A 25,003-nucleotide genomic window follows, 5' to 3' on the forward strand; every position below is an offset into this window, starting at 1 on the left:
CTCGGTGTGCCACCTGGACTCCGGCTACTCCGGACTGACCAAGTGGAGCTGCTAGGAATGACTCCTTGATTCCTACAGATTCCCACCCTGCCTGACCCAGCAGACAGGGAAGCCTTTGAGATCACCCAGGACCTCTGCATTTGGGGCCTGAGCAGATCCGAGTGGCTATGTCACTTAACAGGCAAAGAGCCCTCCACCATCCCCTCGCTTCTCTCCATACATCATGGCCTGCAGCTGAAATGTGCCCAGGAGGTTTTTGCCAGACCCAGGGGCTTTGGGTCACTGTGCCCTTCAGTTTGGCTGGCTGCCCGTGCAGGGGCAGACCCGTAGTTCTGCCCTCAGGACGCACGCTGGAATTGCACATAAGAAGCAGGTGTTGCCGTGTGTTTTGCTTGGCATGTGCCAGGTGCCAGGTCCTCCCATGGGCCAGCTCCACCTACATCTGCTTGTTCTTCTCATGGCATTGCTCTTCCCTCTAGCACCCCCTGAGATGAGAGGCAGCAGCCCTGAAGGGAACGTCTCAGTCTTGGCCAGCCAGACCCTGACTCTGGATTGTGATGCATCTGGCACCCCTGCCCCTGCAGTCACGTGGTCCAAGGATGGGCAGCCAGTAAGTTGCAGAACAGCTCCTGGGGGGAATACTTTGAGCATCAGAGGTGCAGTCCTAGGTCTTGACTGGACAACTGCAGCAAAGCTCAGGGCCTGGGCATGTGATGTGCTGATACTGATGTCATTTAAATTGGATTTGTGCACTGATGTAAGCTACACTAGCCTCTGCAGTGGACAGGCAGCCAGCTTTCCTGGAGTGTCTGCAGCAGTTGGCATTATTACAGGTTCTCACCTACAAGTGGTGGAGGAATCAGTAATAAAAGCCTGCTTGTACTGAGCAGCTGCCGTGGGAAAGAAGAGGACACAGAGCATCTGCACTGGTATAATTAACACGGATGTAGTTTTACCTTTGCTTTTCAGGGGTATCTCTGCACCAGATTCCAGTAATGTGCATCCGTGTTGGGCCATGCAACATGTGTCTGCTCCTTGGTCGCACTGTTGCACGTGCAAGCTTTTGAGTGCTCTGTTGTGCACCTGGGCTGCAGGTAGTGGAGTTTAAGGCTGCTCCTGACTTCATCTTAGCTGTAGTGATTTACCCCTAGGTCACTGAGAGCAGCAGCCTCCGCTTCCTCCACGGAGCACAGTCCCTCAAGTTTCACAAGGTCCGGAAGGAGGACTCGGGCTCCTACACCTGCAGAGCAGTGAACAGAGCTGGGGAGGTGCAACGACGCTTCCATCTCCTTGTCCTTGGTGGGTCCTGGACCAGTGAAATCTGTTTGGGGTTGGTAAGGACGGGAACAACATATAACAGGTCAAGCCAGGGCTAAGGAGTCAGCATGTGGATACTCCTTTTGTGCTGCCTCAGCACAGACAGGTTGCAGTTGCTCTGGCAGTTGAAATTCCTCCTTAAAGTTAACAGATGTGCAGGGCATGGGTTGGCTCCACGGGGTTCAGTTGAGGCTTTGGAGGAAGCAAGTGCAACTTCAGTGGCTTCAGGAGAGCTGCACAGACTCTGCACACCAGGTAAATTGCTGTGTGCTGCTCCTTGCTCATCCATGAAAGAAACTGAGACCATGATGTGTGAAATGTTAAACTGGGGAAGCTCTGCTGGGCTGAGGTGCAGAGGAGCCCAGGAAGGGCTGCACTGCATTAAAGAAGCCCTTGATATTCCATGTTTATCCGCTTTCACTATGCAAAGCCTCCCCAAGGGATGCCATGGCATGGAGGGTCTCTCCAGAATGGACTGAGAAAGAGGATGCGAAACCCACAGCCATCTCTGTACATCTTCCCAATGTCACTATGCAAGGATAAATGGGTTTACCAGTCAAGTACCCCTTCCAGCCCCCATTCACCACCATACCCATTCTTGACTGTGGTCTCCATAGCTTGACGGTCACTGAGCTTTCTTTCCACTTAGCTTGACGGTCACTGAGCTTTCTTTCCACTCACTTCTCTTGTGTCCCTTGTTCTTTGCTCCCCTAGTTCCACCTGTGGTGTCTGGATCAGGACCGCCCCACAATGTGTCGGTGCTGGAGGGCTCTGAGATGGTTTTACAATGTCAAGCTGTGGGAGTGCCACCTCCCTTGGTCGAATGGATGAAGGATGGACAGTAAGTGAGCCATGGTGGCGGGTGCTGGGGCATACAGCTTCCTGAAATTAGCCAGGAGCTTGGGTTTAATGGCAGCTGCAAGGCCTAGAGGAGTTGGTGTTTAGGGAGTTATCCACGGTGGGGGGGACCTGGGCTGTGTGGAGCCCTAGAATATCCTTCAATGACAGAAGAAGCGTGTTAGGAAGTCCAGTGACATCTCCAACACATTCCTAATGGACCAGCGCCCATTTCCTCAAAATGGCCTTGCTGCATTGCCCTGGCTGTGGTTCCCCCTTAGGTATTTGTACCGCTTCTGTACCCCCAGGTCTTTCTCCCCACTGGACACTCGTATCCAGCTCTTGGAGGAGGGACATGTTCTGAGGATTGAGAACAGCCAACCTAGAGACCAAGGGAAGTACCAGTGTTTGGCGTTCAACCAGGCTGGCCAGCAAGCCAAGGCTTTTCAAGTGCATGTTCAGAGTAAGTTCCCAATAGTGCAATAAGCTTCTTCAAACCCATCTGGCTCCGTTACAGGGACAGGCTTTCAAATAAAAGTGCTGTGTGCTGGCTGCTGTCCCAGACTTGTCCATAGGATTCTAGGAAAGTAGGTGGAAAGGACCTGTAACAGGGTGCATGGCTCAGGGACTGCAGCCCAGCTGCAGGCAGCTTGAAGGGGATAGATAGCCTGCCTGCCTAGGGAGACTGGGCCAGCTGACAGGGATGATTGGATGGTCCAGAGGAAGTTAAAAGCTCCCAGGGAAGGCAGAGATGCTGAGGCTACCGAACAGAGCTGGGGTTACTCTCTCAGGATCTGGGAAAGGACGGCAGGTTTTGGTTTAATTGTTTATTGTTTAAGTCCTTTTTGTTTGATGCTCTAAGTGGTTTCCTCTGGGGACTAGTTTGCCCCAGGGCAAATAAACACCATGTTGTGGAAAGTGACAACCTGCTACAGGGCCTCACAAGATCCTCTAGCCCAGTCCTCTGCACAAGGCAGGATTATCCTAGACTAAACCATCCCAGCCAATTGTCTGCCTACCTGCTCTTTAAAATTACATGAATGCGAGGTTCTTGAGGGTAAGTTTGCTTGGCAGAGATGAGCCCTCTGTTGTGGACGAGTTGTGTGCTACCCTATCAGCATGTGTAACGGGGCTTGGATTGTGCGCCTGTTGTCTCCATGTGCAGGCTGACATGTATGTAAGGGATGGGTGAGGAGTTTGTGTCATTGCTGCACCATAATAATCTATTGTCTGTCTTGGGGCAGTTGATTGTCTGTATTGATTCTTTCCTCTCCTTAGCCTGGTTTTGCAGGTGCTAATTGATGGCAATTAACTGGCTACATTAGCTAACAACTGTGTATTGAGCTGGTCCTTGAGTGAATCATGCTTGATTGGTAACTGGTAACACAGCAACTTAGCAGCCAGGCCTTCAGTAGTGTCTCCCATGCCCTAAGACAGACACAGTCAGTCCCACAAGCACCCATGGCACGAGTTTTGTCTGTCAGCAGCTAGGGGTGCAGGGTCCCAGACCCCCTCTGCACTGATCTCCTCGACAGCTGTCAGGCATCGTGGCCTCAGCAGGGGCCACCATCCCTGCAGCTGTCATCCTGCTGTACCTTAGCACACGCAGTGTCACCCATGGCATGAGTTTTGCTTGTCCACAGCTTGAAGGGCAGTTTCCCCCAAACCCCTGCACCGATCTCCTTGAAACTTGGCAAGCTTTGCGGCCTCAGCATAGGTTACCCCCCCTGCAGTTCTCACCTCTCTATGTTGTAATGCCTAGATGTGACATGAGTTTTGCTTTCAAGAATTTGGGGTGCAGTTCCCCCCAAACTGATCTTCTTGAAACTTGGGAGGCTTCATGCAGGTTTACTACCCCTGAAAATTTCATCCAAATCGGACAAAAAACAAAAAGTTATAGATATTGTATTGTTTCCCCATTATACCCTATGGCCGGATCTCTGAGGCGGCTCCGAACTGCTTCGGGAAGCCTAACGAGGCAGCGCTTCGACTCGGATGTGCTGCTTCGGACCCCGAAGCATCTGAAGCTTCTCTGGATCTGGAGCTCTGTCTGAAGCATCTCACAGCCCTACCAGATAGGGAAAGTCAGGCTATCAGCGTAGTCATGTTCCTATACATGGCATGAATAGCTTGGCATCACCTGTTATATGGACCAGCCAAGACTTCCATGTGCCTGTGCCTTTCCTGTCCTTGTGGATGGGGTTCATGCCAAGAGAAAAAAAGATGAGGAAGCTACTGCTGGATTTTTGATCCTGTGATGACAAAGGTTGTAGTTTGGAGATGCTCCCTTACTTGACTACAGAGGTTAGGAATTGGGAGATAGTCCCTCAGTTAAACTAGTTAAAGCTAAACAGAGGGTCTGTAGAGGTTGCTGAGTGCTCCACAAATAAAGGTCGTTGTTTCGTTTTTCTCATTCACGTGTGCCTGTATTTAATGAACCTGATGATCACAAGAAATCCCGCTCTGTCTAGTCCCTCCAGCAGAGGCAGCCCAGCCTCCCGAATGTTACAGCTCCCCCTCGTTATATCACTACTTTCATTTGCATTTTAGCTCCTCCCATCATCCTGGGGTCCAACGAAACGGCAGATGTGGTGGTCCTGCTGAATCGCTCCGTTGAACTGCAGTGTGAGGCTTGGGGTTCCCCTGCTCCCAGGATCACGTGGTTCCAAGAGGAGCATCCTATCGTCTCCAGCACCAAGGCCGCCTACAGGGATGGGGGGAAAGGCCTCCAGCTGAGTGCGGCCCAGGCGGCTGACGCGGGGCTTTACACCTGCCGGGCCACCAATGTGGCTGGGATGGCAGAGAGGGCTGTGAGGCTGGAGGTGTACGGTAAGGCCTGGTTGGCTTGTCCTGTGCATAGTCTTGAGGGGCTGGTTCCTCCTTGTAGTGCCAGATGTGATGCAGAGCAAAGTGAGTGCAAGCTGCTGGCCTCCTGGGCAGCAGCAGTGGCTCAAGGGGCTGTGTCTTCTCCTGCAAGAAAGCCCCACGGTGCATCCCTGGCTGGGCATCTTTGTCCTGGCTAAGGAGAGCAGCTTTAAGAATGCAGTTTTTCTGCACGTGGCAGGTGCTTCACCCAGCATGCCCGTCGGCTGCTCCTTCTGCACTGAGGGGCTGGCATTAGGGCAGTGCTCGTGGTGCAGTGGCTTGAGCTGGCTTGAGGGCCCATGTTGCATCCATGCCATTCAGGAAAGAGCAGGAGCCAGATGCCCAACCTGTGCATAGGGCTCCTCCAAAGGGAAACCCCACCTCTGCACTTGAGCGGCATGTGGGGGAACCTGGTCCCTGAGCAGTGATTCATGGACTCTCCCCTTGTTGACTCCTCTGACCCCTCTGGCAGGACTGAGCTGATGGAAGGGATACAGGAGTGACTTTCCTGGGTCTCAAACCTGTCCTGTCCTCCTTCTCTCCTGGCAACAACCCAGCCCTCACTGCCGTAGCTGCAGGTGGCTTTCAGGATGCAGCAGCGTGGTGTTCCTGCAGCCCCTCAGCGCTAACACTGCCACGTGTTCTCTTCCCCTCCAGTGCCCCCCAGTATTGAAGGACAGCGCCATGAAGGCGAGGTGGTGGAAGCGGTCCTGGGTCAGCCTGTGGAGCTGGAGTGCTCAGCCACTGGCAAGCCCCCGCCTGCCCTCGCATGGCTCAAAGATGGCCTTCTGCAGGTGGAAAGCAATGGGACACGGCTCTTGGGGGGAGGTGCGGTGCTGAGGATCGAGAGCGCATCGGAGGACTCTGGAGGGATCTACACCTGCTTGGCCAGCAGCCCGGCGGGGGAGAGCGTCATCCATTACTCAGTGGCGGTTCAGGGTGAGCTGGGCAGATGAGATGGAGCGGGTGATGCTGCCTGGGCTACAAGGCGTTGGGGGCAACACAGGGCTCTGCTCTCCCAGGGCTCATCCAGAGAGAGAGGAGGGTGCACCTGGGGAGGAGGGTCAATAAATTGGTCATTTCTGGTTGAACATGACTTCTGGCTGCTACTGCCAGGGGTGCCTGGGCCCCTGACTTCCCTGTGCTCCCCTGGGCTGTGCTGGCCCTGGTTCAGTGCCATGTTGAGGGTCCAGTCCCTCCTCGCAGACTCTCCTTGTATGTATTCTGTCTTGTCTCCTCCAGCTCCTCCCCAGCTGCTGATCGGGCAAGGGGATGGCCATGTGATAGCAACCGCAAATAACTCCCTGAGCATCCCCTGCCACGTCACAGGCTTTCCTGCCCCCAGTGTCCAGTAAGTCCACCAGACTCCTACCAGGTCTTAAGCATGTTTCCCCAAGTCCCTTTCTGGTCACTCTCAATTCCTTTCAGCAGCTCCTTTTGGTTCCTTGTCTGCTGCTCCATGGAGAAGGCTTATTTGCCCTGGGGGTGGGGTAGTGGTGGTGGGGGTCTCAGAAGCATGCTAGAGGCCTGGCATTTGTGCTTGCTCTGTGATGCTGGCTCTTTTCTCCCTGTCTGGCCTCACACTACTCCACGTGGGGTGAGGACTCACCTTTCCCTCTGTCTGCAGGTGGCTGAAGGACGGTCGGCCAGCTGGGGAGCAGGACGGGGTGGTGACCACCAAGGGGATCCAGACACTTTTGATTCCACATGTGAGGCTCAGTGATGGAGGCCTCTACACCTGCAAAGCCAGCAATAAGGCTGGCAGTGCCAGGGCAGAGGTGCGGGTGTCTGTGCAGGGTGAGCATGGCTCTTCAGTGGTGGGCTTTTCCCTTCTGCCTTGCCGCTCGGGGGAGAGTCCCAGGCCTTGGCGTGGAGGGGGGCGGTCACCAGAACAAGTTTCTAATGGGTGAAGGACTGTGATGCTATGACAATTTCTCCCAGTGAAGTTGCACCTGTGCGGGGAGGGACTGGGATGTGCCTCTGCAAAGCCATGTTCCCCTCTTTCCTTCCTTTTGCCAGAGCCTCCATCCGTCAGCATTGTGGGGAGAGAGAGCCTCAGCATCGCCTTCCGACACGCCCTGGCCATTCAGTGCCTGGCCACTGGCACCCCTGCTCCGAGCATCGCGTGGTGGAAGGATGGAAGCACTCTTGCAGCCAGGGGCGGCCTGCTCCAGGTGGGGAGGGTACTGCCCTCGGAGGGTGTGGGTGACTGATGTGGGGTGGCAAAGGTTGTGTGGAACCGTGAAGGTCGAGCTAGGCTTGTTGTCACTTCTGGGTTGGAGGAAGGGAGGGGGGCTCTGCTGGTGCCTGGTGTGACGGGTCGTCTTCACAGAGCCGGTAGAAAGCAGCTGGGAGATGTCCAGCATGACCAGGCAAATGGCTTTGCATTCCTAGGGCACCAGCCCCCTGGGACACGTGGCTCCAGCTGGGCTTGGGGGACAGCTGCCGATACGCACAGCCAGTTTAGCGCGTGTTGTGCAAACCCTGTTTGGCTGTAGATGTGGCTCCACTGGACATGGCTGGGCATCTTGGTTCAAGAGAGCCCAGGGCTGGAAGTTAGGCATGTTCATGGAGCCGTGTGTGTGGGTTAGGGGTGCTATGATGTAGACTGGGGAGGGCTTGGCAGAGATGGGGGGCAGGGAGCAGGGAGTGGGGGGCCTTCTTGGCCCACGCTGCCATGTGTGAGGGACAGAACCGTGTTCAGGGACAGTGCGGGTGCATGTGTGCGACAGGTCTCACTCTGCCATCCCTCCTTCTCCCCCTACATAGATCGAGCAGGTGGACTCGATGGACGAAGGGGTTTACTCTTGCATTGCAACAAACCCAGCCGGCGAGGAGAAGCAAGATGTGACTGTGAAGGTGCTAGGTGAGAAGCTTGTGATGGGGTGGGGGGGCTAGGAGCCAGGATCCCCCACCTCAAAAAGACTGTGCTGGGCTGTGACCTGCCCCAAAAGCCTTGCCCAGCTCATGCCAGAGAGTGAATTAAAACCAGAGGAACAAACCTCAAGTTCCCCCCAGCTGGGCTGCACTGCAGTAGTGGGTGCTTTTTCATAGTGCCATCCATCCAGCCACCTCCAGGTGTGTGACAAAGACCATTGAAGCCTCACAGCAGCTCTGCAAAAGAGAAAGCATTGACCCCAGGTTTTCAAAGGCACTGCGGTCTCTCCCCGGCCATGCCACCAGCTAGCGCCAGAGCCTGGGAGTGGAATCCAGGAGTCCTGTGGCCTGCAGCCCTGTGCTTGATCCAGACAGTAATCCCATCCAGACAGCATTAACCCATCTACAAAGACTGTTTTGTATGCTCACAGCCATCTTCCTCAGCCATGCTAGTTTATACAGCAGGCTGTCTGAGGGCCTGAGTGGGATGGGGCCAAGCAGATGAGCTGACACATGCTTTGCTTACAGTGCCACCTAACATCGAGCCTGGAGAAGTGAACCAGACAGTCCTGGAGGGCTCTCCAGTGTCCCTGGAGTGCCTGGCCTCTGGGGTGCCTGCTCCTAGTAAGGCAATCTTTCTGCATTGTCTTCCTCCCAGTTGTCACTTGCCAGCCCTGCTTCCCTGTATGCCCCTGGCTCTCTCCCACCTCGGCCCTCGCCTTTTATGCCCAAGGTACCCAGGCCTGTTGCACGGCACTGCACAGTGCTGTTCTCCGTACCTTGCAGCCCATGGCAGTAACTGCCTGATAAAGGGGCTCTTATTGTCACTGAATGTGGGTCCTCACTGTGTGGGGTGCTGCATGTGCATGCTGAGAGATGGTCCCAAAGAGCTCATGGTGAAAACCGATGTGGGCTATCATGGAGAACGGAAGTTCAGAGGGGTCAAGTCTGGGAACTTCAAAAGAGCCAGCAGTTAGGAGCCCTACTGAACTGCGGTGGGGTTTAAGTGTTTCACTCCCACAGAAAATCCTAAGTTAAGTGGCTTTGGCACCACACAAAGCTGGGCCTGAGCAGGGACATGAGCCCAGATCCCTTGAGTTCCAGCTCAGTGCTTACCCTTGGGACCGTCTTGCCTGTTTTGCACCCCAGGCTGATGGCAATGCAGCGGGACTGCCTAACAGGAGGGGCAGAGGCAGAAGTCTCCCTAGAGGGACTGCTGATAGAAGACCAAACACAGGGAGCAAGAGGACTGCTTAACCCAGACCTGTCTGCTAGGCTGGGAGCCTCCCTTCCTACAGCATCCCTCCCCATGTGTGACAGTGAATTCCCATGCAACTCTGAAGGAGCTGGCTAGGGCTTCCTGCCTGTGAGGGAGGAGGAGGTGGCTGGGCGGTGAGGAAGGTGACAGCTCTTCCTAACCCAGCCCATCTCTGTATTTCCCTTGCAGGCATGTCCTGGTTCAAGGGGCCCTGGCAGATCTCTGCTGGGCCAGGCATTGCCCTGTCAGGGGATGGGAGATTACTGCAGATCGAGCGTGCCCAGGTCTCGGACACGGGGAGCTACCACTGTGTAGCCTCCAATGTGGTTGGCAACAGCGAACTCCACTACAGTCTGCAGGTGAACGGTGAGTGGCCCAGTGGGCAGGGGGGTGGCAGTGGGCTCTGCCTCTGGTGCGGGGCTCTCCCATCCAGCTGCCCATCTACACAACAAGCTCCCTGGTTTGTGCCGCTGGCACCCAGGGACATGCCCCTGCGCCCTTGGAGCCAAGTTTCACTGGAGACCTGCCAGATCGTGGGTGGGTCCATGTAGGTAGAGCAATGCCCCGTGAGCCCGTGCTGGGTCCCGTGGCAGTCCTCCCAGCTAGTGTCCTGTTGGCATCCAAGCATACTTTGCTCTACTCAGTGACTCTGTCACTTCCCATTACAGTCCTCAGTGCCTCTTATTGTCCAGCAGTGTCTGGCACATGCTGCCTGGCAGCCTTGCTGCCTTAGCCCTCTTGTCCTTAGGCTTCACAGGACCTGCCAGTTTGAGTCTCATTAACTTTCTGTTTGTTTAAAAGCTGTCAGGCTGGGACAGCCTTGCTAGAGACCATGGCCTGGGAGCTCTAGCAAGCAGGCTGCAATGCCGCGGGTCCCTGCTCCTGCCCCAGTCCACCCTTCCCTTGCTCCTGCTAGAGGTTTAGTAGCACTGGGGTGCTTAACATCTGCTCTGCCTTTTTTAGTGCCTCCCCAGATCATCTCTGGGCCCAGCCTGCTCACCGTGGTGCCCAACGAGCCAGTGCTGCTGGAGTGCAATGCCACAGGGATCCCCACCCCCACGCTGATGTGGCTGAAGGATGGCAACCCCATTGCCAGCACCGTGATGGAGGGGCTGCAGGTGAGAACAAGCAGGAGCAGCTTGCCACGTCTGGCTGTGGGGTCTGCCTGGCCCACACTCAGCTTCCCGGGTCCCTCCTGGTGCTTCGGTCTCTCTGGGACTCCCAGTGGCTCCTCAGCCTCATGTGCTGGAAGGACTGGCCAGTGGCTGGAAACTCCTCCCTCTGCATCTGCTCACCTGGCTCCTTTCTTGTCTCATTCTGAGAATGGTGCAGGTCCTCTCTGGGGGACGTGTCCTCTCCCTGGCCGGTGCTCATGTCTCGGACTCGGGGATGTACTCTTGTGTGGCCACCAGCACGGTGGGAGAAGACCGGTGGGATGCTGCCCTGCAGGTGCAAGGTAAGTGTAACCCCCCTGGCACTCCCAGGCAGAGGAGAACATGTCCCTGCCTACCTGCCTCTCAGTGGCGGCTACTAGGCTGGGAAAAATGCTTAAAAGCTGCCAGTTTGCAGCTGTTTGCTAGGAGCTGTGCAGATAGCGGTCACCCCAGAGCCCCGTGCAGGATGGCTGCAATACCCTGGCTCTCTCAGGTATTGCAGCAGGGGCCTTTGTCCATAGCAAGGCTGTGCACAGTGATCTCTGGGAAGGAGGTTGAGGTCGATGGTTCTGGGTTTACTGGCGCGTTCTGCTGAATCTTTTATCCCAGAGGGCTTAGCCTGAGGGAGGACCTCCTTTCCCAACTGATCTTGCTTCTCTTTTCAGTGCCCCTGAATATCCTGGGCGAGGAGCTGAATGTCTCAGTCATTGCCAACCAGTCAGTGACCTTGGAGTGCCAGAGCCCTCCTCCCTCCTCGCTGGCACCCCGCTGGCAGAAGGATGGGTATCCTCTCGCACAAAACCCAGGCCTCCAGCTCTCAGCTGATGGGGCTGTTCTCCAGGTGACTGCTCTCATGGGTGCTGAGGGGACACACACAAGTGGGCATGCAGTCAGGGTCTGGGTCCTGCCATGCCTGGCTGGGGTCCACTGGCTGTCCCATGCCTTGCCTCAGAAACTGGCTGACAGGGAACTCCCCTGCGACACAGGGGCATGGGTAAATGGGCCACCTACAGCCTCTCTTGAGGCCTGGCAGACTTTATGCAGACTTGGTGCTTCCCTTTGTCCTTGCTTCCCTGCACTGATGGCTGCAGCACAGCACCGGCATGAAGGATTGTATTGGGGGGAGCCTCAGTGACCCCGTGGCAGCCTGCTTGGGTCCCTGTGAGCCACATCTCTGCCGCTGGGCTTTGTTGGCCGTGGTGCTAGAATAGCGAGTGCAAGGAGGAGCTTCTTGCCTTTCTCCCCTTCCCACTGTGGCTCTGCTTGCTTTGTCAGATCGAGCAAGCTCAGGTGCGAGATGTGGGGAGGTACACGTGCAAGGTGTCCAGCCACCGGGGCCGGTCAGAAAGACACTACAACCTGAATGTGTGGGGTAAGAGCTCTGTTTTCCATCCTGCCTTCCCTCGGCTACAGGTGGAGTTGTGTGGGGGCAAGGATATTCTGTGCCATCTCTGATACACATCGGCAATCCAACTTTGTGGCCTCTCGGCCCAGTGTCAGCCCCCTCATTATTAATCATGCAACATCGTGTGGTTGCCTCTGAGAATACCCTTGAAAATCAGATGTTCCTTGTCCAGAGCTGGAACTGATTGTGAGGGGTGTTGAGTGCCCATTCTTGATTTGGGGTGGGAGCTGGGGGTATTCAGGTCTCCTGAAATTTGGCCCTGTGCCTGTACATTTGGGATACAACCTGCAGAGATGGAGAAACAACTTCATCCTCCCCTGGCCTGACTTGGAGCCAGAAGACCATCAGTGATGACAGGCTCGTATGGAAGTCATTCAGCCCCGCCAGGGCCATGTTCATCCTGGGATGGCTGTTAAGCTCCAAACACCCTCCTTTGTCATTATACCTAAGGCAGGGAATTATATCTATTTTCCACCTTTCTATTATAGTCCCTAAAATATGCCTTGTGCGGAGGGCTTTGTTCCAAAGTACAATTAATGCCCTTCCGAATGCCCTTCTTCAGTTCTTCAAAGACGTGTGTACGTGTGCAACCACACAAAATTCACGGCCTGTTCCTAACACACAGGTGATTTTCAAAAGGTCTGATCTGCTATTACTACCTAATGGGTGTGTGTGTGTGTGTGTGCGCACGTGCGCGCGTGTGCATGATGCACATTAAGAGCATTCACGAAGTTGCCAAGTGAATCACTTGCAGGGTGGAAGTGCCAGAATTGAGGATGATTTGCATACCTTTCATGTCATCTTAGATTTCATCATCAGTCCTACTGTTTTCCTCCTGTATTCTGTGCCCAGGAGGACTGATGCTCAGATAACAAATAATGCCCTGGTATTTTGTTTTCGCCTCCTTGTTCTGCGTATGTGGCCCCAGACCTTCTTGAAGGCATGCCATTCAAAGCCAGCTCTTGGTCTTTTCTGTGGTGCGGTTTACATCTGGGGAACCAAACCCAGAGCAATAAAGAAGACGAGCATCCATGAATTGTGGGAGCCCAGTATCAGGTGCCTGATTTTACCCAGTACTTGGCATTGTGGAGCACTTTGTACTCTCAGAGCACAGCTCCACTTCCCATTTCAGGGTGCCCCAGCACCCAGGCACCTTGCTCCCAATTCCTGCCCTTCTGGCCCAAATTGCCCTTTTAGCCAGGTAATAACAAACCAAGCCTGGCCCCCAGCAGGCTCGTTAGCCCCTCAGGCCATTGGCCATTGGGTGCCCTGGGTGGAAGACCGTTTCCTGGTGCTCAGGGCTGGTCTCTTCTCTTCTCTTCTCTTCTCTTCTCTCTGGCACAGTTCCTCCCTCGTTCTCTTCAGAAGAGCCGGCCGTCCTGTCCGTGAGGGAGGGGCAGTCTGTCCAACTGTCCTGCGAGTGCAGCGGCATCCCCTTCCCTACCCTGACCTGGAAGAAGGATGGTAGGGGCATGTTCATATTTTCCCTCCCATCCCCCCAACACAGGAACTGACACCACCCAGACCTCGTCCCATCCAGCTGGAGCAGGTGGTGCTGAGCCAGAGGGGTGGATTCTGGAGAAGCTATGCATGGATCCAGATCTGCTCAGGGCATGGCTTGGTTTTGTCCCATGTTATCCCGTGTCCCAGAGGGCAAGCTGCCCCTGCAAGTCCCGCATAAAAGCAGCCACTGGGATATCTCCACAGAGAGAGGCAAATGCTTCAGTGTAGCTCCAGTCCAACCACCTGTAGGGCAGTGCATGGGGAGCTGCTATCCTCAGGGAACTAAGGACGTGTCCTTGTGTTTCCTTTTTGTCCTCCACCATCAGGGGAGCCGATCTTGGTTGACTTTGGGAGCCCAGAGCTCATCTCTGCAGGCGGGAGGCTGATGTCCATTGAGAAGGTGCGGATGGCGGATGAGGGATCATACACCTGCGAGTGCAGCAACGCTGCTGGCCGTAGCAGCCAAGAGCACCGTCTGGAGGTGCACGGTGAGCCAGGCAGGGGCTGGGGGAGGCGGCGGCACCCAGCTCCCCACACCTTTGCCAGGGTGGTGCAGCCCTCATACTTCACCTCCAAGCAGGCCATGTTGGGCTTGGGGTGTAACCTCTGCCAGCTGCAGCTCTGCACTGATGACGAAAGGCAGCTGTGACCTGCAAAATTAGGTGCTGCCCTGGTGAGGAGCCAGCACAGTCCCAGGGGGACAATCTCTGGCCCTAAGTAATGGTAGGATGTTAGCATTTTGAAGACAACCGGTGAGCACTGACGGTCACCCCAGAAGCCCAATTGCCCCCGTGCCTGGCAAAGCTAGTAGCCTGGGCTTTTCGGTTCAGTTCAGTCGCTCCCTACAGCCAATAGGCTCCTGTATGAGACCCAGAAGGACTTCATACCTGCCAGGTCCAACGGTTGTGTCTGCCCTGTGTTCCCCTCCCTGCAGCACTGCCAAAGATCAAAGGTGGCAGCAGGGAAGGGCCAGAGAAGATCTCTGTGGTCAGAGGCGGTGAGAGGATGCTGGAGTGTGAGGCCACGGGAACACCACCACCGACAGTGACCTGGGTGAAGGACGGGCAGCCCGTGGTGAATGGGGAGGGGCTTCTCCTTCAAGACCGTGGGTGGACGCTGCATATTCAGGAGGCACAAATCAGCCACGCGGGACGCTACACCTGCCTAGCAGAGAATGCAGTGGGACAGGCGGAGAGAGAGTTTGATCTTGCGGTGTATGGTATGGGTGTGCTGCTGTTTCTGGGGTCGGGGAGGAGATGAGCATGACAGTCGGGGGCTCAAGGCTGTTATTATGTCTTGGCAACTCCACTAGGTATTTGATAGGCCAGTAGATGTGAAGTAGCAAAGGTCCTTGAATGGGAAATGGCTGAGTCTCATAAGCTCCAAGTGTGCTTATTGCACTGGATGCCCCATCAGTCAATGGTGGGAGGTTTAAAATCATGAGGCAGGGTGGGACAGCAAGAAGCCAAGGTCGTATGTTTTCCATGGACCTGCGGTAGACTCCGTGGGCCAACATGTGTTAAAGAGTGAGGTTGGAAGCAGTCAAGCTATCTGGGGGAGTGTGGGGAATCTGACTGGCCGTGTGCACTTGTTGCACCTATAAATGCATTCTTGGAGGTGCAAATCATTTGTGCTCTTATACGGTGACGGGCTCTGTGGTGCACAGTGACTTGCTCTGGGTCTGGGCTTTGTAGCTGCAGGAATTGCAGTAAGGTTTTCTGAGTACATCTCTTTGAGGCCTCGTAGGATCTGACCTGATCGCTTGAGGGGAGGGACAGGCTGGATATCTGAGATGACCCCTTTGCTTTTGCCGTGTTTCCATCGAGACCATGAACGAAGCCTCATCTCTCTTGTCTCTCTAGTTCCCCCAGAGCTGATTATGGGAACGGACTCGGTGACCAACGTCACTGTCTCTTTGCACGCCCCCCTGATGCTGATCTGCGAGGCCTCTGGCATCCCGCCCCCAGCAGCCACCTGGTTCCGGGAGGATGCACCTGTCGTCCCTGGGGAGTGGCTACACCTGCTCTCAGGTGAGCAGTAAGGAACGTGGTACTGGTTAGTCACCCCTGTTGGATTAGCCCTTCTGCTACAGCAAAATCGCTTAGTCTCCATGTAGACGAGCCATATAGAGAGTTGCACCCTAGGCTTGTGCTGGGGGCTGGAGTATTACAACCAGGGGTGATGTGTCTTGGCAATCTCAACTGGCCGCATTTCTGAAAGAAATAGTGGAGGACACCTGAGAGCAGCCACGTGCAGGTAGATTTGCCATCCAGTTAGGAAGAGGAAGTGGTGCTCCCCACTCCCTTACCCGGCTGTAACATGGCAGGGGGCAGGAGAGCACGCTGGTCCGTGTTGACCCCTCCCATGGGTTCATGTGACGGTGGGGGGTACCGATGCCATGGTGCTCAGTGAACATCCCTGCCAGGTGCCCTCTGAACATTGCTAGGGCAGGACAGATGAATCGGGATTTGGTCACTCCTGATGTTGCCTATATGTTCTTTGCCTTTCACTCTCAGGTGGCTGGGCTCTGAGGCTGACCCGCACGCAAGCCCAAGACAGCGGTCTCTATTCCTGCCTGGCTAGCAATGCAGCTGGGGAAGCCAGGAAGGATTTCATTGTGGAGGTCCTAGGTAAGGACAAACCCAGGAACCTGGTTCGTGGTTCTAGGATCTGTTTCTCGTTCTTTCCATCCTTTCAACCTCAGTTTTTCTACAGGGCTACAAATGGGGATTCTGCGCCTTCCCTAAATCCCACACACAGAGTTGTGGTTTTGCAATGTGGCCATTTATGTGCTGCATTCCCAGAGTCCTCTGCTCTCTAACACCCAAGGCGACTCTTTAGGAAGCAGTCGCTTGTTCTGCTTGGTATAGCTGGGCTTGTGGCGAGAGAACCACCCTGCCTCCCATGCTTGCTTTGTCTTTCTAGTTCCTCCCAGCATTGAGAACGAGGACAAAGAGGAGAGCGTTAAAGTGCCCGAGGGTCAGTCTGTCAACTGGTCCTGCATTGCTACAGGTGAGTGGTGCTGGGCTGGAAAAAAGCAAGAGGTGGTTTTATTTACAGAGCCCTTGGAGGATAATTGAGAGGTAGAGACTAGATAATACAATTCAACCTCAGTTCTTCATGGCTGGGGCAGAGCGAGCGACCAGCTAGTGATGTGTGTACCCGTATCACTCATTTACTTCGGGTCATCCATGAGCTTCTGTCCAGCTGTGACATTGCAGTGGTTCAGGGCAGCTGAGGAGTTATTACTGAACTGGGTCTGGAGGATGCGTTGGATGGAGGGAGGGCCTGCTGGTGGTAGACCTTGTTCCTCTGTTGATTTTTCCTTTCTCTGGATGGCTCGGGCAGCAGCCCTTGCATCCCAGTGCTTGAGGCTGCCTCCGTAAGTGCCCCTGGAGATCCTGATGGGAAGCTTCAGAGCTGTGCTCCAGCCTCTGCCTTCTCTGAAGGCTCCAGAGCACGGGGCTGCCCGGCTCCAGAAGTGCTCTGCACACAGAGGAAAATCTTGTGCTGAGGCTGAGTTGTGCTTTTTGACCAGTTTTCCCTTTCGACCTACAGGCAATCCTAAGCCAAAGATCACTTGGCTAAAAGATGCCCGTCCTTTGCTCCCTGGGGAAACCTACTACATCTCGCCAGATGGATCGGTGCTGCGGATAAACCAAGCCCCACTTGCCAGCGCTGGTTATTATACCTGCGTGGCCTCCAACTCTGCGGGTGATAAAACCAAGCACTATCTGCTCGGCGTTCTAGGTAGGCGGGGAGCTGGAAAGGCTGTGGCCGTTTTCAGAGGGGGAGAGAAGTTGATTGCAAGATATTGCTACTGCTTTGGGCCTCTTTTATGGTCCGATCCAGGGAGGTGCCGAGCACTTGCAGTTCCTAGTACAGTCAGTGTGGGGAGGACAGTCAGGGTGATTACCTTGTCTATGTTCCAGATGCAGCTAGGCTTGTAGTGACTGTATTTATCTGATAGCTGTTGGCTAGGGTTTCCATGACCACTAGTGTCATGGAGACTAGAGCTACCTCCAGAATTGCTTTATAAACTACCTGTCTGATGACAAGTGTGCACAGGGTATATGAGATGCTGCCTGGGCAGCGGTCAGCTCTGGGGAGCTGAGCTCATTGCATGACGTGGTGGGTGGTGGGAGGCACTGGATCGTTCCAGCTGTGATGGGGGACACATGTCAGTCTCAGAAAAAGGACATGGGGTCTCTTCTTTCTTTCCATAGTTAGCCCCACTTTTCCTGGGGCAAGCCTTGAGGACACCATTGAAGATGTTACCGTAGTCATCCATAACCCTGTATCCCTGATCTGTGAGGCCCTGGCCTATCCTGCCCCTACCATCACCTGGCTGAAGGATGGGGCTCCTCTCCAAGCCTCCACAAATGTCCAGTTTCTCTCTGGTAATTTTGCTAACATTGTGCAGCCCCTTTGTGAGCGGTTGCCCAGACCCTGGGCAGAGTGATGCAAGGGGCGGAGGATCAGTCGCAGAGCCTTTCCCGGGCGTGGGTGTGGATCTGATTGCATGACCTGAATTTCTAGGGTGGGGGTAAGTGGAGGTCTTAGACTCTGTGCCACCACGTATGGGTCTGTGCAGGTCGGCTGGGTCTTCTGAGGAAGCCGCCCTGCTGCTACCCAGGTGGAGGAAGATCAGTTCTGTAGCCCTGGGAGTGCTAGTCCAGATGATTCACCTCCTTGTTTCTCAGAGTGATGACAGAGGGCTGCTCTCAGCATCTTCATGGGACTTTTCTCATTCCCTGCCCAGGTGGCCGTGGGCTCCAGATTCTGAATGCCCTGGAAGAGGACGTGGGCAGATACACCTGTGTGGTCACCAATGAGGTTGGGGAGGCCAGGAAGAGCTTTGCAGTGAGGGTCCTCGGTTCGTAACAAGCTCCATCCTCAAGTGCTTTGCCAAAGACCATTAGGGAGGCATCCCATTCCCCCTTGATCACTGCTTAGCTCCAACTGGGGTGCCCTTAGATGTATGCAGGGGGTGTGAAGGGCCCACAGCTCTTTTTAGAGTAATGTTTTAGCCCAAGACACAGTCCCTGCATGTTGCAAGCTCTAGATGTTCTTGGAGTAAGCTTTCTGCATGCCCCCTCCCCTCCCCTTCCTGGGCAGTGCTGCTGCTGCCACATGTTTGCTTTATGGACATGCTGAGAGCGCTCCTTTATAGTCCCTAGCAATGTCTGGCTGCCCCCCTGATCTCCTGCCTGCACTGAAGAGCCAGCATCCTGCATGCCACGGTCTTATGGTTACATCTACCCTCAGACCTCAGCCTGTTGTAAAGAGCTCCCTGCTATGGCACTGGCAGGGTAGAGTGCTGGCACTGCTCAGGGCATGTTTATCCTTGAGTTGTCTGCTCTGCCCGGTTTGCCCCGAGTTGGGGATTTCTATGGCACCTGCCAGCTGTTTTGCATCCTTGTCAAAGCGGCGGCACTGAGTAGTGGGCATGCCCAGGAAGGAGGAGACCACAGCCGCCTTGTCCTCATTGTACTCGTGTCTTGTGGCTCCTAGTTCCACCTTGGATTGCCAAGGATGACCACTTGGGGGAATACGCCGTGGAGGAGGTGAAGACCAAGGTCAACAGCACCGTGACATTGGAGTGCAAGACCTGGGCTGTGCCCAAGCCAACCATACAGTGGTACAAGGACGGGCAGGTGGGGCTGCGAAGGAGCAGATGGGACTGCTGGGGAGGGGTGGACGCCTTCCAGAAACAGCAGGAGGGGACCTGAGGCCAGGAGCACTGGAACTGCTTTGCATTGGGCCCTTCATGTTGCAGGGCAGAGGACTCCACAAGGGCCTTATTGCAGCGCATCCCAGGCAGCTCTCCTGATCCCATCAGGCTTCTGGTGGAAAGAGAAGACAAAGGGCCATGGGATGTGCAGCCGGGTGGTCCTTCCCAGAGCAGGGAGCTGCTCAGCAGCTGGGTGCTCTGTGTTGCCGTAACTCTGCCTGGGCGCAGAGGGATGAATAAACCCGAGGTTGCAGGGAAGGGATAATTCTTGGATCTGCAGTTTATTTTAATTCAGATTCAAATTGTGTCCTGAACTGCATGAAATAATGTGGTTTGACTGAGAGCCTAGGGCTAACTAGGGAGAGAAGTGCAGTTTGCAGCCAGTTGGGAAGGAAAGGGGCCTGCTTTAAGGTTTGGGGTCTGGATTTTCTTTCCGGATGCTGCATTTTTTCAGCTGTCTCAAGGCTGTAGGGGTGTTTTAACTCTCCTCTTCTCCCTCCTTGTGGGGTGGGACATCTCCTCACCAGCTCCTGGGGAGGGACTCGCACCTCCAGACTCTCAGTGATGGGCAGATTATACAGATCAGCTCTGCCGGTGTCTCTGATGCTGGGCGCTACACCTGCATTGCTACCAACCCGGTAGGCGAAGACAGCAAGGACTTTGCTGTGCACGTTCAAGGTGGGTCGCTCCTCACAGAACAAGGCTGTCTTGGCTGAACAAAGCAGGAAGCAAGATCTTGGGAGAGAGCTGGCCCCTGAGAAGAAAGGGAGAGGGAGCTAGTGGTGAGGGTGGGGAAACGAGCAGTGGTGCTATAACGTTTCAACTACCGGCAAGTGACAGCCCTTCTTCCACGGGACGGACAGGTAGGGTCCAGGCAGTGTTCGCTTGAGCTCATGTTCTGGTCTGTGTTGGGGATCCCTGGGGAGCATACAATCATAGAGATGTCAGGCTGGAAGGGACCTCCAGAGGTCATTGAGTCCGGCCCCCTGCCTGAGGCAGGACCAGCCCTATCCAAACCATCCTATACAAATCCATAATTTAACCTCTTTGTGGGTCTACCATCAACCCTGACATGACACCTGAATCTGCTATAGGGAAAGCAGGGAGGGACCACAGCAGCCAATGTCTCGCTTCTGTAAAAGGTTGTGAATATACACTCAAGTGGTCCCAGGTAGAGGGCCAAGCCTCCTGCTACAGGGGAAGGCAAACTCCCACCCACCTCTGTGGGCACCCCCAGCACAGGGGTGCTGCAGGTCGGGGTGGGTGGGTGCTTTGGAGGGCTGGGCAGGGCGCTGTGCCACCGGCAGTGCAGCTGCAGAAGGTGCAGCCCCAGGATCCTGTCCTGCTGTGGATGCCCGTGCGCTCTGCCAGGTCCTGCCACCAGCATGGTGCTGATGGCTGAGGCCGTGTCTTTCCCAGTGCCCCCCCTGTTCCAGAAGCAGGGCAATGCCAACGCGGCCTTTGAGATCCAGTACCGGGAGGAAGACTGGGACGGTGAGGTGACAGAGCACCGGCAGGTGGTGGTCAACTCCCCAGCCTCCCTCTACTGCGACACGAATGCCATCCCACCCCCCACGCTCACCTGGTCCAAGGATGGAGAGCCCCTCTCCACCGTGGAAGGGGCCATGATGCTGCTAGGTAATGAGCTTGTCTTGCTGACACGACTTCAGTGAGAGCTTTTAGCTGCTCGGCAACTACTGGGGTTTCCGGGTAGAGAAAGTACCGTGAGGAATCCAGGTGTGCCAGGTGTTCCAGCTGTGTCTATGTGAATCCCGTAGGCTGTGGCTCTCCCCTCCACTTCTCTGTGTGACAGAGGTTCCAGGTGCATCCCAATGATGTGCCTCTGCTGTGGTTTAATGGATGCTCCAGGTGCAAACAACCCAGGGCCCTTTCTGGGCTGGGGGATGCTCTGGATGAAACACTTCTGCCCTCCTGGTACTTCAGGGGCACGCTGCCACTCTGACAACCTCAGTCACCTGGATGACCACAGCAGGAGCTGTGCACAGAATGGCAACAGATGTGGGACCCCATTCCTCCAGTGATCTCCCTGCCCAGCCGTGTGACCTTTTTAAATGGCCCTCTCCTCTCTTGTGACAATCTGCTCGATTATAGTATTGAGTGCTATATAGTTTAAAGCAAACTATATAGCGCTCATAGCTTGAGTGCTATATGGAGGCCACATACAGATGGAGGTAGCTTGTGTAGTGGTTCACTGGCTCATGCCCAGAGCTGTTGGCTGTCAGGGGAGGTATTAGCATGGCCTGACAGTGCAAAGGAGCATGGACCATCACTGGCATAGAGGGCATGGGCGTGCACGAAGGATGCCAGCCCACAAAGCAGCTTCCCTCTCACTAGAAGGCTGCCAATGTAGCATCTCTCTCTGCTCCTTGCCCCAAGCCCACCCTGTCTCTGTTGTGCAGCAGGTGGACGCGTCCTGCAGATCCCCGTGGCCAGGGCAGAGGATGGTGGGAGATACACGTGTGAGGCAGCCAACGAGGCGGGCGAGGACCGCTTGCACTATGAGCTGGCAGTGCTAAGTGAGTACCAGGGTGGCACCTGGCGATGATGTCCATAGGCCGGGTGACTTCATAGAGGTGGTTATTATTGCTTCTGGGTGCAGGGAGGAAGAGTGAGAAGCATGGACTCAAAGTAATCACAGGGAGCAGACCTGGCAGGTCCTCGGTGGCTTAGTTCATGGGGATTCTTGCAGGGATTCCCTTCAAGGGAATTCAAGTGCTTTCCCAACTGGACAACAAAATCCTGTCCCCGTTTCCAGTTACTTTCTCAGGTGTGTGTTAGGAGCACAGGCCTGGATCATGGGCTTAGCCCCCTGCAAGAGGCAGAGGAGGTGAGGCTGGAGCCACTGGCTGATGCCTGGGGGATTGCTGCCTGGTGGGGAGTGAGAGGCAGGCGTGGGGAGATTGTTTGTCTGTCCCGTGCCGGGGGCACCTCCAGCCTCAGTGCCTCAGGTACAGGCATGGAACAAACGTGCTCTCTACCCGCGATGCTTCCTCCGTGTGACTGCGCTCTCTGAACCTGAGGACACACAAGCCGGTCACACAATCGAAGAGCAGGGTGTGGGGAGTCAGGACTCTTGGGATCTCCTCCTGGCTCTGCAATAGAGCAGGGGGTGCCTTGCTGCCACTGCCAATACCCAAGGGAGATGGCATATCTGCAGTGTGCTCATGGTGAGGAGCGAGGTGGGTTAAGGCTGAGCAATAAGGGAGTACGTGAGCATGGAGGGATGTCGCTGGCTGCACTTGATTGAGACTAACAGCTCCTTTCTCCCATGGGGAGGAAGATCTGATGGTGGGGCTGAGAGCGGAGCATTTCACGACTGACTGGTTCTGCTTGTCCTCTCTGCCCCAGCTCCCCCTGTTATCCAGGGGACCACAGAGGAGCTGGTGGAAGATGTGACAGCACTTGCTAACAGCACGGCTCACCTGAAGTGTGAGGCCAGCGGGAACCCATCACCCACTGTGTCCTGGTTCCAGAACAACCTTCCCCTCCATGCCGGGCCACGGCACCAGATCCTGGAAGACGGCCAGCTCCTTCAGGTGAGCTGCATGCTGAGAGGGTGGTACTAGAAAATAGCCACCATGAGAGGAGTCCAGGCCCCTTCCCTTCCCTACCAAAACCACTTCTCTCACAAGTGAGAGGGAGGGACCGCTTTGATGTTGCTTGCTGCCATTGCAAGGGATAGTGGACAACAACCCAGTTGAGTGTGTTGGCCCATGTCTGGGCTTCCTTCGGGCTCCAACTGTGGGCATGGTGGCCGTCCTGCATTGTCCGGCAAGCTGACTTAGTGGGGCTCTCTGCTTTTCCTTGGCAGGTGGCTGCGGCACAGGTGAAAGACGCTGGCAGCTACATGTGTGTGGCAAAGAATCAGGCAGGCTCTGCAGAGAAGCTCTTTGCTCTCGTGGTTCAAGGTGAGTAGTTAGCATGGACCCGTCAGCTCTACCAGTCCTCCAATAATTAATCCATGCAGCCATCGAATCTCTCGCCGCACCCAGTGAAGTTGTTTCTAGCCATTGGTTCATCCTTGCCTCGATATGCAGGGAGGGACATTTTAAATACTCTGTTACATTTTCCCTTTGGTCTTGGGGGGCTCAGTCCCACCAAGGATAGCGGGAGCCAATCCAGAAAGCATCAGCACGATCATCGATAGCAGCGTCTCCCTCATTTGTGACGTCCAGTCGCATCCCGCCCCTGAGATCACCTGGTACAAGGACGGTCATGCCCTGCTGCCCAGCGAGGAGGTCTCCATCATCCCAGGTGTGTAAAGCTGGGCAGGTGAGAGTAAGGCAAAGCCCTTCCCAACAGGGCAGGGCAGGGCGGGCAGGCTGCTGCTGCTCAGGGGGAGACTGCGTTTCTTAACAGATTTAACTGCCCTGGTATCTGATGCACCATGTGAAGAGCTTCAGGCCGGGATTTTCCAAGGAGTGTCTGAACCCCTGGGTGTCTGAATCCCTAAGGCTCCTTTGAGCATCTCAGCCCCAAACTCACCAAGTGGAGAGAGACCTATAATGACCAGCAGTGGAGGAGGTTCTCATATCACTGTACGCTTGAAGAATAAGTGTACAGCCGCTTCCTTAGACACTTATTTGCAGGTGGCCTCTGGGCTCTGGCCTGCAAGGGCTCTGTTGCTGGGATCCCCCCATGAGTGCTGCAACCAGCAGCTGAATGGATGAGGCACTGGGATCATAAGGGAAATTTTTATTACTAGTCGAGAGCTGCTTGGAGAATGGGCTGCTGGGTGGATGTGGCCAAACACAAACCTCAGGACCTAGTGACAGGAAGAGGCAGTCAATGAGCCCCTCTCTGCTAGCCTTCCCTTTTTCCAGGCTCTCAGATCCTACAGATCCCCCGAGCCCAGGCGTCCAGCGCGGGGGAGTACACGTGCGTGGCACTGAATGCTGCTGGCAGAGACGAGAAGCTGTTCCTTCTCAGCGTTCATGGTAAGCAAAGCGTTCCCGGCCTCTGGATCCTGGCTGCCTAGTGCCCCATCACCCAGCCTCTTCTCCTTAGCTTTCCAGTCTCTGGTCAGACCAGAAGAGCCAGACCTACAATTTAGAAACCAGAGTCCCCAGTGTCAGGTATGGATCTTCAGTCTCCAGCCTGCCTCCTTGGAGACTCATCGGCTCATGGTACAAGGTGGGGTGGGCCAGTAGCAGTCTCGGTGTTGGTGCTCCTCTGGGAGAGAAATGTCTCTGTTCATGAGTCAATACCAATGGTGTTTCCAGGTTCTGGGAAGGTGGAGATCAAAGCTATAGGAAGTCATGGGATCAGCTTGATGGGGTATTTTCTAATTACTGAGGCTGTACGCAGAGCTACACCTAGTTGCTAGTGTAGAAGTGGGGTCCTTTGGGAGGTGACCTCAGTGCTGGCATATCTGTTTCAGCACTATGCTCTACAAGTGATGCTCCATGTGTATTTGACATATCCCTATGGAGAAGAATGTCACAGGGCCTGTGTTGGTGTCCCTGCTTGCACCAGCCTGCAATGGGATAAGTGCACAACTTGCACATGGGTGGATGCACCTGGAAGCCTTCTGGAAACTGGCTCTGTGTTTCTCCTCCCACCATAGCTTTTGTTTGCATGCTTTATACACTAGAAGACCTCGTGCAGGTGATGGAGAAGGTTTTATTCATGGACACGTGTGTTTCCATGGAGGGTTTGGTATCTGCATATTCTGTGGGTGTGGATAACTCCCAGGGAGCTCTGACTGACCCCATGGAAAGGCCGATTCCTTCTGTAGGAAACGTCGTTCCTCACTTGCCAGCAGTACCAGCTCCTCTTGTCTGTGTGTCCCTTTCCAAGTGCCTCCCACCATCAGGCAGCCCCCCGAAGGCCTGCAGGATGTCGTGGTGGTGCGTGTTGGAGAGACTGCAGTTCTGCAATGCGAGACCGATGCTCAGCCGGAGCCTGTGGTCACCTGGTACAAGAACGGGCACCAGCTGGGCCTTGGGAATGGTGCTCGGACCCTGCAGAAGGGGCAAAGGCTAGAGATAGAGAATGCCCAGGTAAGGCTGGGCTGTGCATAGGGAGCCCTT

At 55.1% G+C, this 25,003-nt stretch overlaps 1 protein-coding gene across 1 annotated transcript in view; it reads left to right on the forward strand.

Moving 5' to 3' along the window:
- Positions 1 to 25,003, forward strand: part of HMCN2 (hemicentin 2) — an 83,357-nt gene that overhangs the window by 33,248 nt on the left and 25,106 nt on the right. Inside the window, exons 27-60 of the mRNA XM_059715623.1 lie at positions 480 to 610; positions 1,152 to 1,299; positions 2,032 to 2,158; positions 2,463 to 2,617; positions 4,705 to 4,983; positions 5,677 to 5,958; positions 6,262 to 6,370; positions 6,647 to 6,816; positions 7,039 to 7,193; positions 7,789 to 7,885; positions 8,425 to 8,520; positions 9,344 to 9,520; positions 10,118 to 10,272; positions 10,487 to 10,610; positions 10,974 to 11,149; positions 11,584 to 11,680; positions 13,058 to 13,177; positions 13,543 to 13,704; positions 14,151 to 14,435; positions 15,079 to 15,246; positions 15,733 to 15,846; positions 16,142 to 16,228; positions 16,775 to 16,966; positions 17,443 to 17,616; positions 17,979 to 18,092; positions 18,731 to 18,873; positions 19,478 to 19,628; positions 20,370 to 20,588; positions 21,371 to 21,487; positions 22,320 to 22,507; positions 22,783 to 22,879; positions 23,064 to 23,225; positions 23,795 to 23,908; positions 24,771 to 24,973. Of these exons, the coding sequence (XP_059571606.1) occupies positions 480 to 610; positions 1,152 to 1,299; positions 2,032 to 2,158; positions 2,463 to 2,617; positions 4,705 to 4,983; positions 5,677 to 5,958; positions 6,262 to 6,370; positions 6,647 to 6,816; positions 7,039 to 7,193; positions 7,789 to 7,885; positions 8,425 to 8,520; positions 9,344 to 9,520; positions 10,118 to 10,272; positions 10,487 to 10,610; positions 10,974 to 11,149; positions 11,584 to 11,680; positions 13,058 to 13,177; positions 13,543 to 13,704; positions 14,151 to 14,435; positions 15,079 to 15,246; positions 15,733 to 15,846; positions 16,142 to 16,228; positions 16,775 to 16,966; positions 17,443 to 17,616; positions 17,979 to 18,092; positions 18,731 to 18,873; positions 19,478 to 19,628; positions 20,370 to 20,588; positions 21,371 to 21,487; positions 22,320 to 22,507; positions 22,783 to 22,879; positions 23,064 to 23,225; positions 23,795 to 23,908; positions 24,771 to 24,973 (5,288 nt within the window). The remainder of the gene's footprint in view (positions 1 to 479; positions 611 to 1,151; positions 1,300 to 2,031; positions 2,159 to 2,462; positions 2,618 to 4,704; positions 4,984 to 5,676; positions 5,959 to 6,261; positions 6,371 to 6,646; positions 6,817 to 7,038; positions 7,194 to 7,788; positions 7,886 to 8,424; positions 8,521 to 9,343; positions 9,521 to 10,117; positions 10,273 to 10,486; positions 10,611 to 10,973; positions 11,150 to 11,583; positions 11,681 to 13,057; positions 13,178 to 13,542; positions 13,705 to 14,150; positions 14,436 to 15,078; positions 15,247 to 15,732; positions 15,847 to 16,141; positions 16,229 to 16,774; positions 16,967 to 17,442; positions 17,617 to 17,978; positions 18,093 to 18,730; positions 18,874 to 19,477; positions 19,629 to 20,369; positions 20,589 to 21,370; positions 21,488 to 22,319; positions 22,508 to 22,782; positions 22,880 to 23,063; positions 23,226 to 23,794; positions 23,909 to 24,770; positions 24,974 to 25,003) is intronic.

Source organism: Alligator mississippiensis, chromosome 12, assembly GCF_030867095.1.
Source record: "Alligator mississippiensis isolate rAllMis1 chromosome 12, rAllMis1, whole genome shotgun sequence".
In the NCBI taxonomy this organism is placed as follows: domain Eukaryota; kingdom Metazoa; phylum Chordata; order Crocodylia; family Alligatoridae; genus Alligator; species Alligator mississippiensis.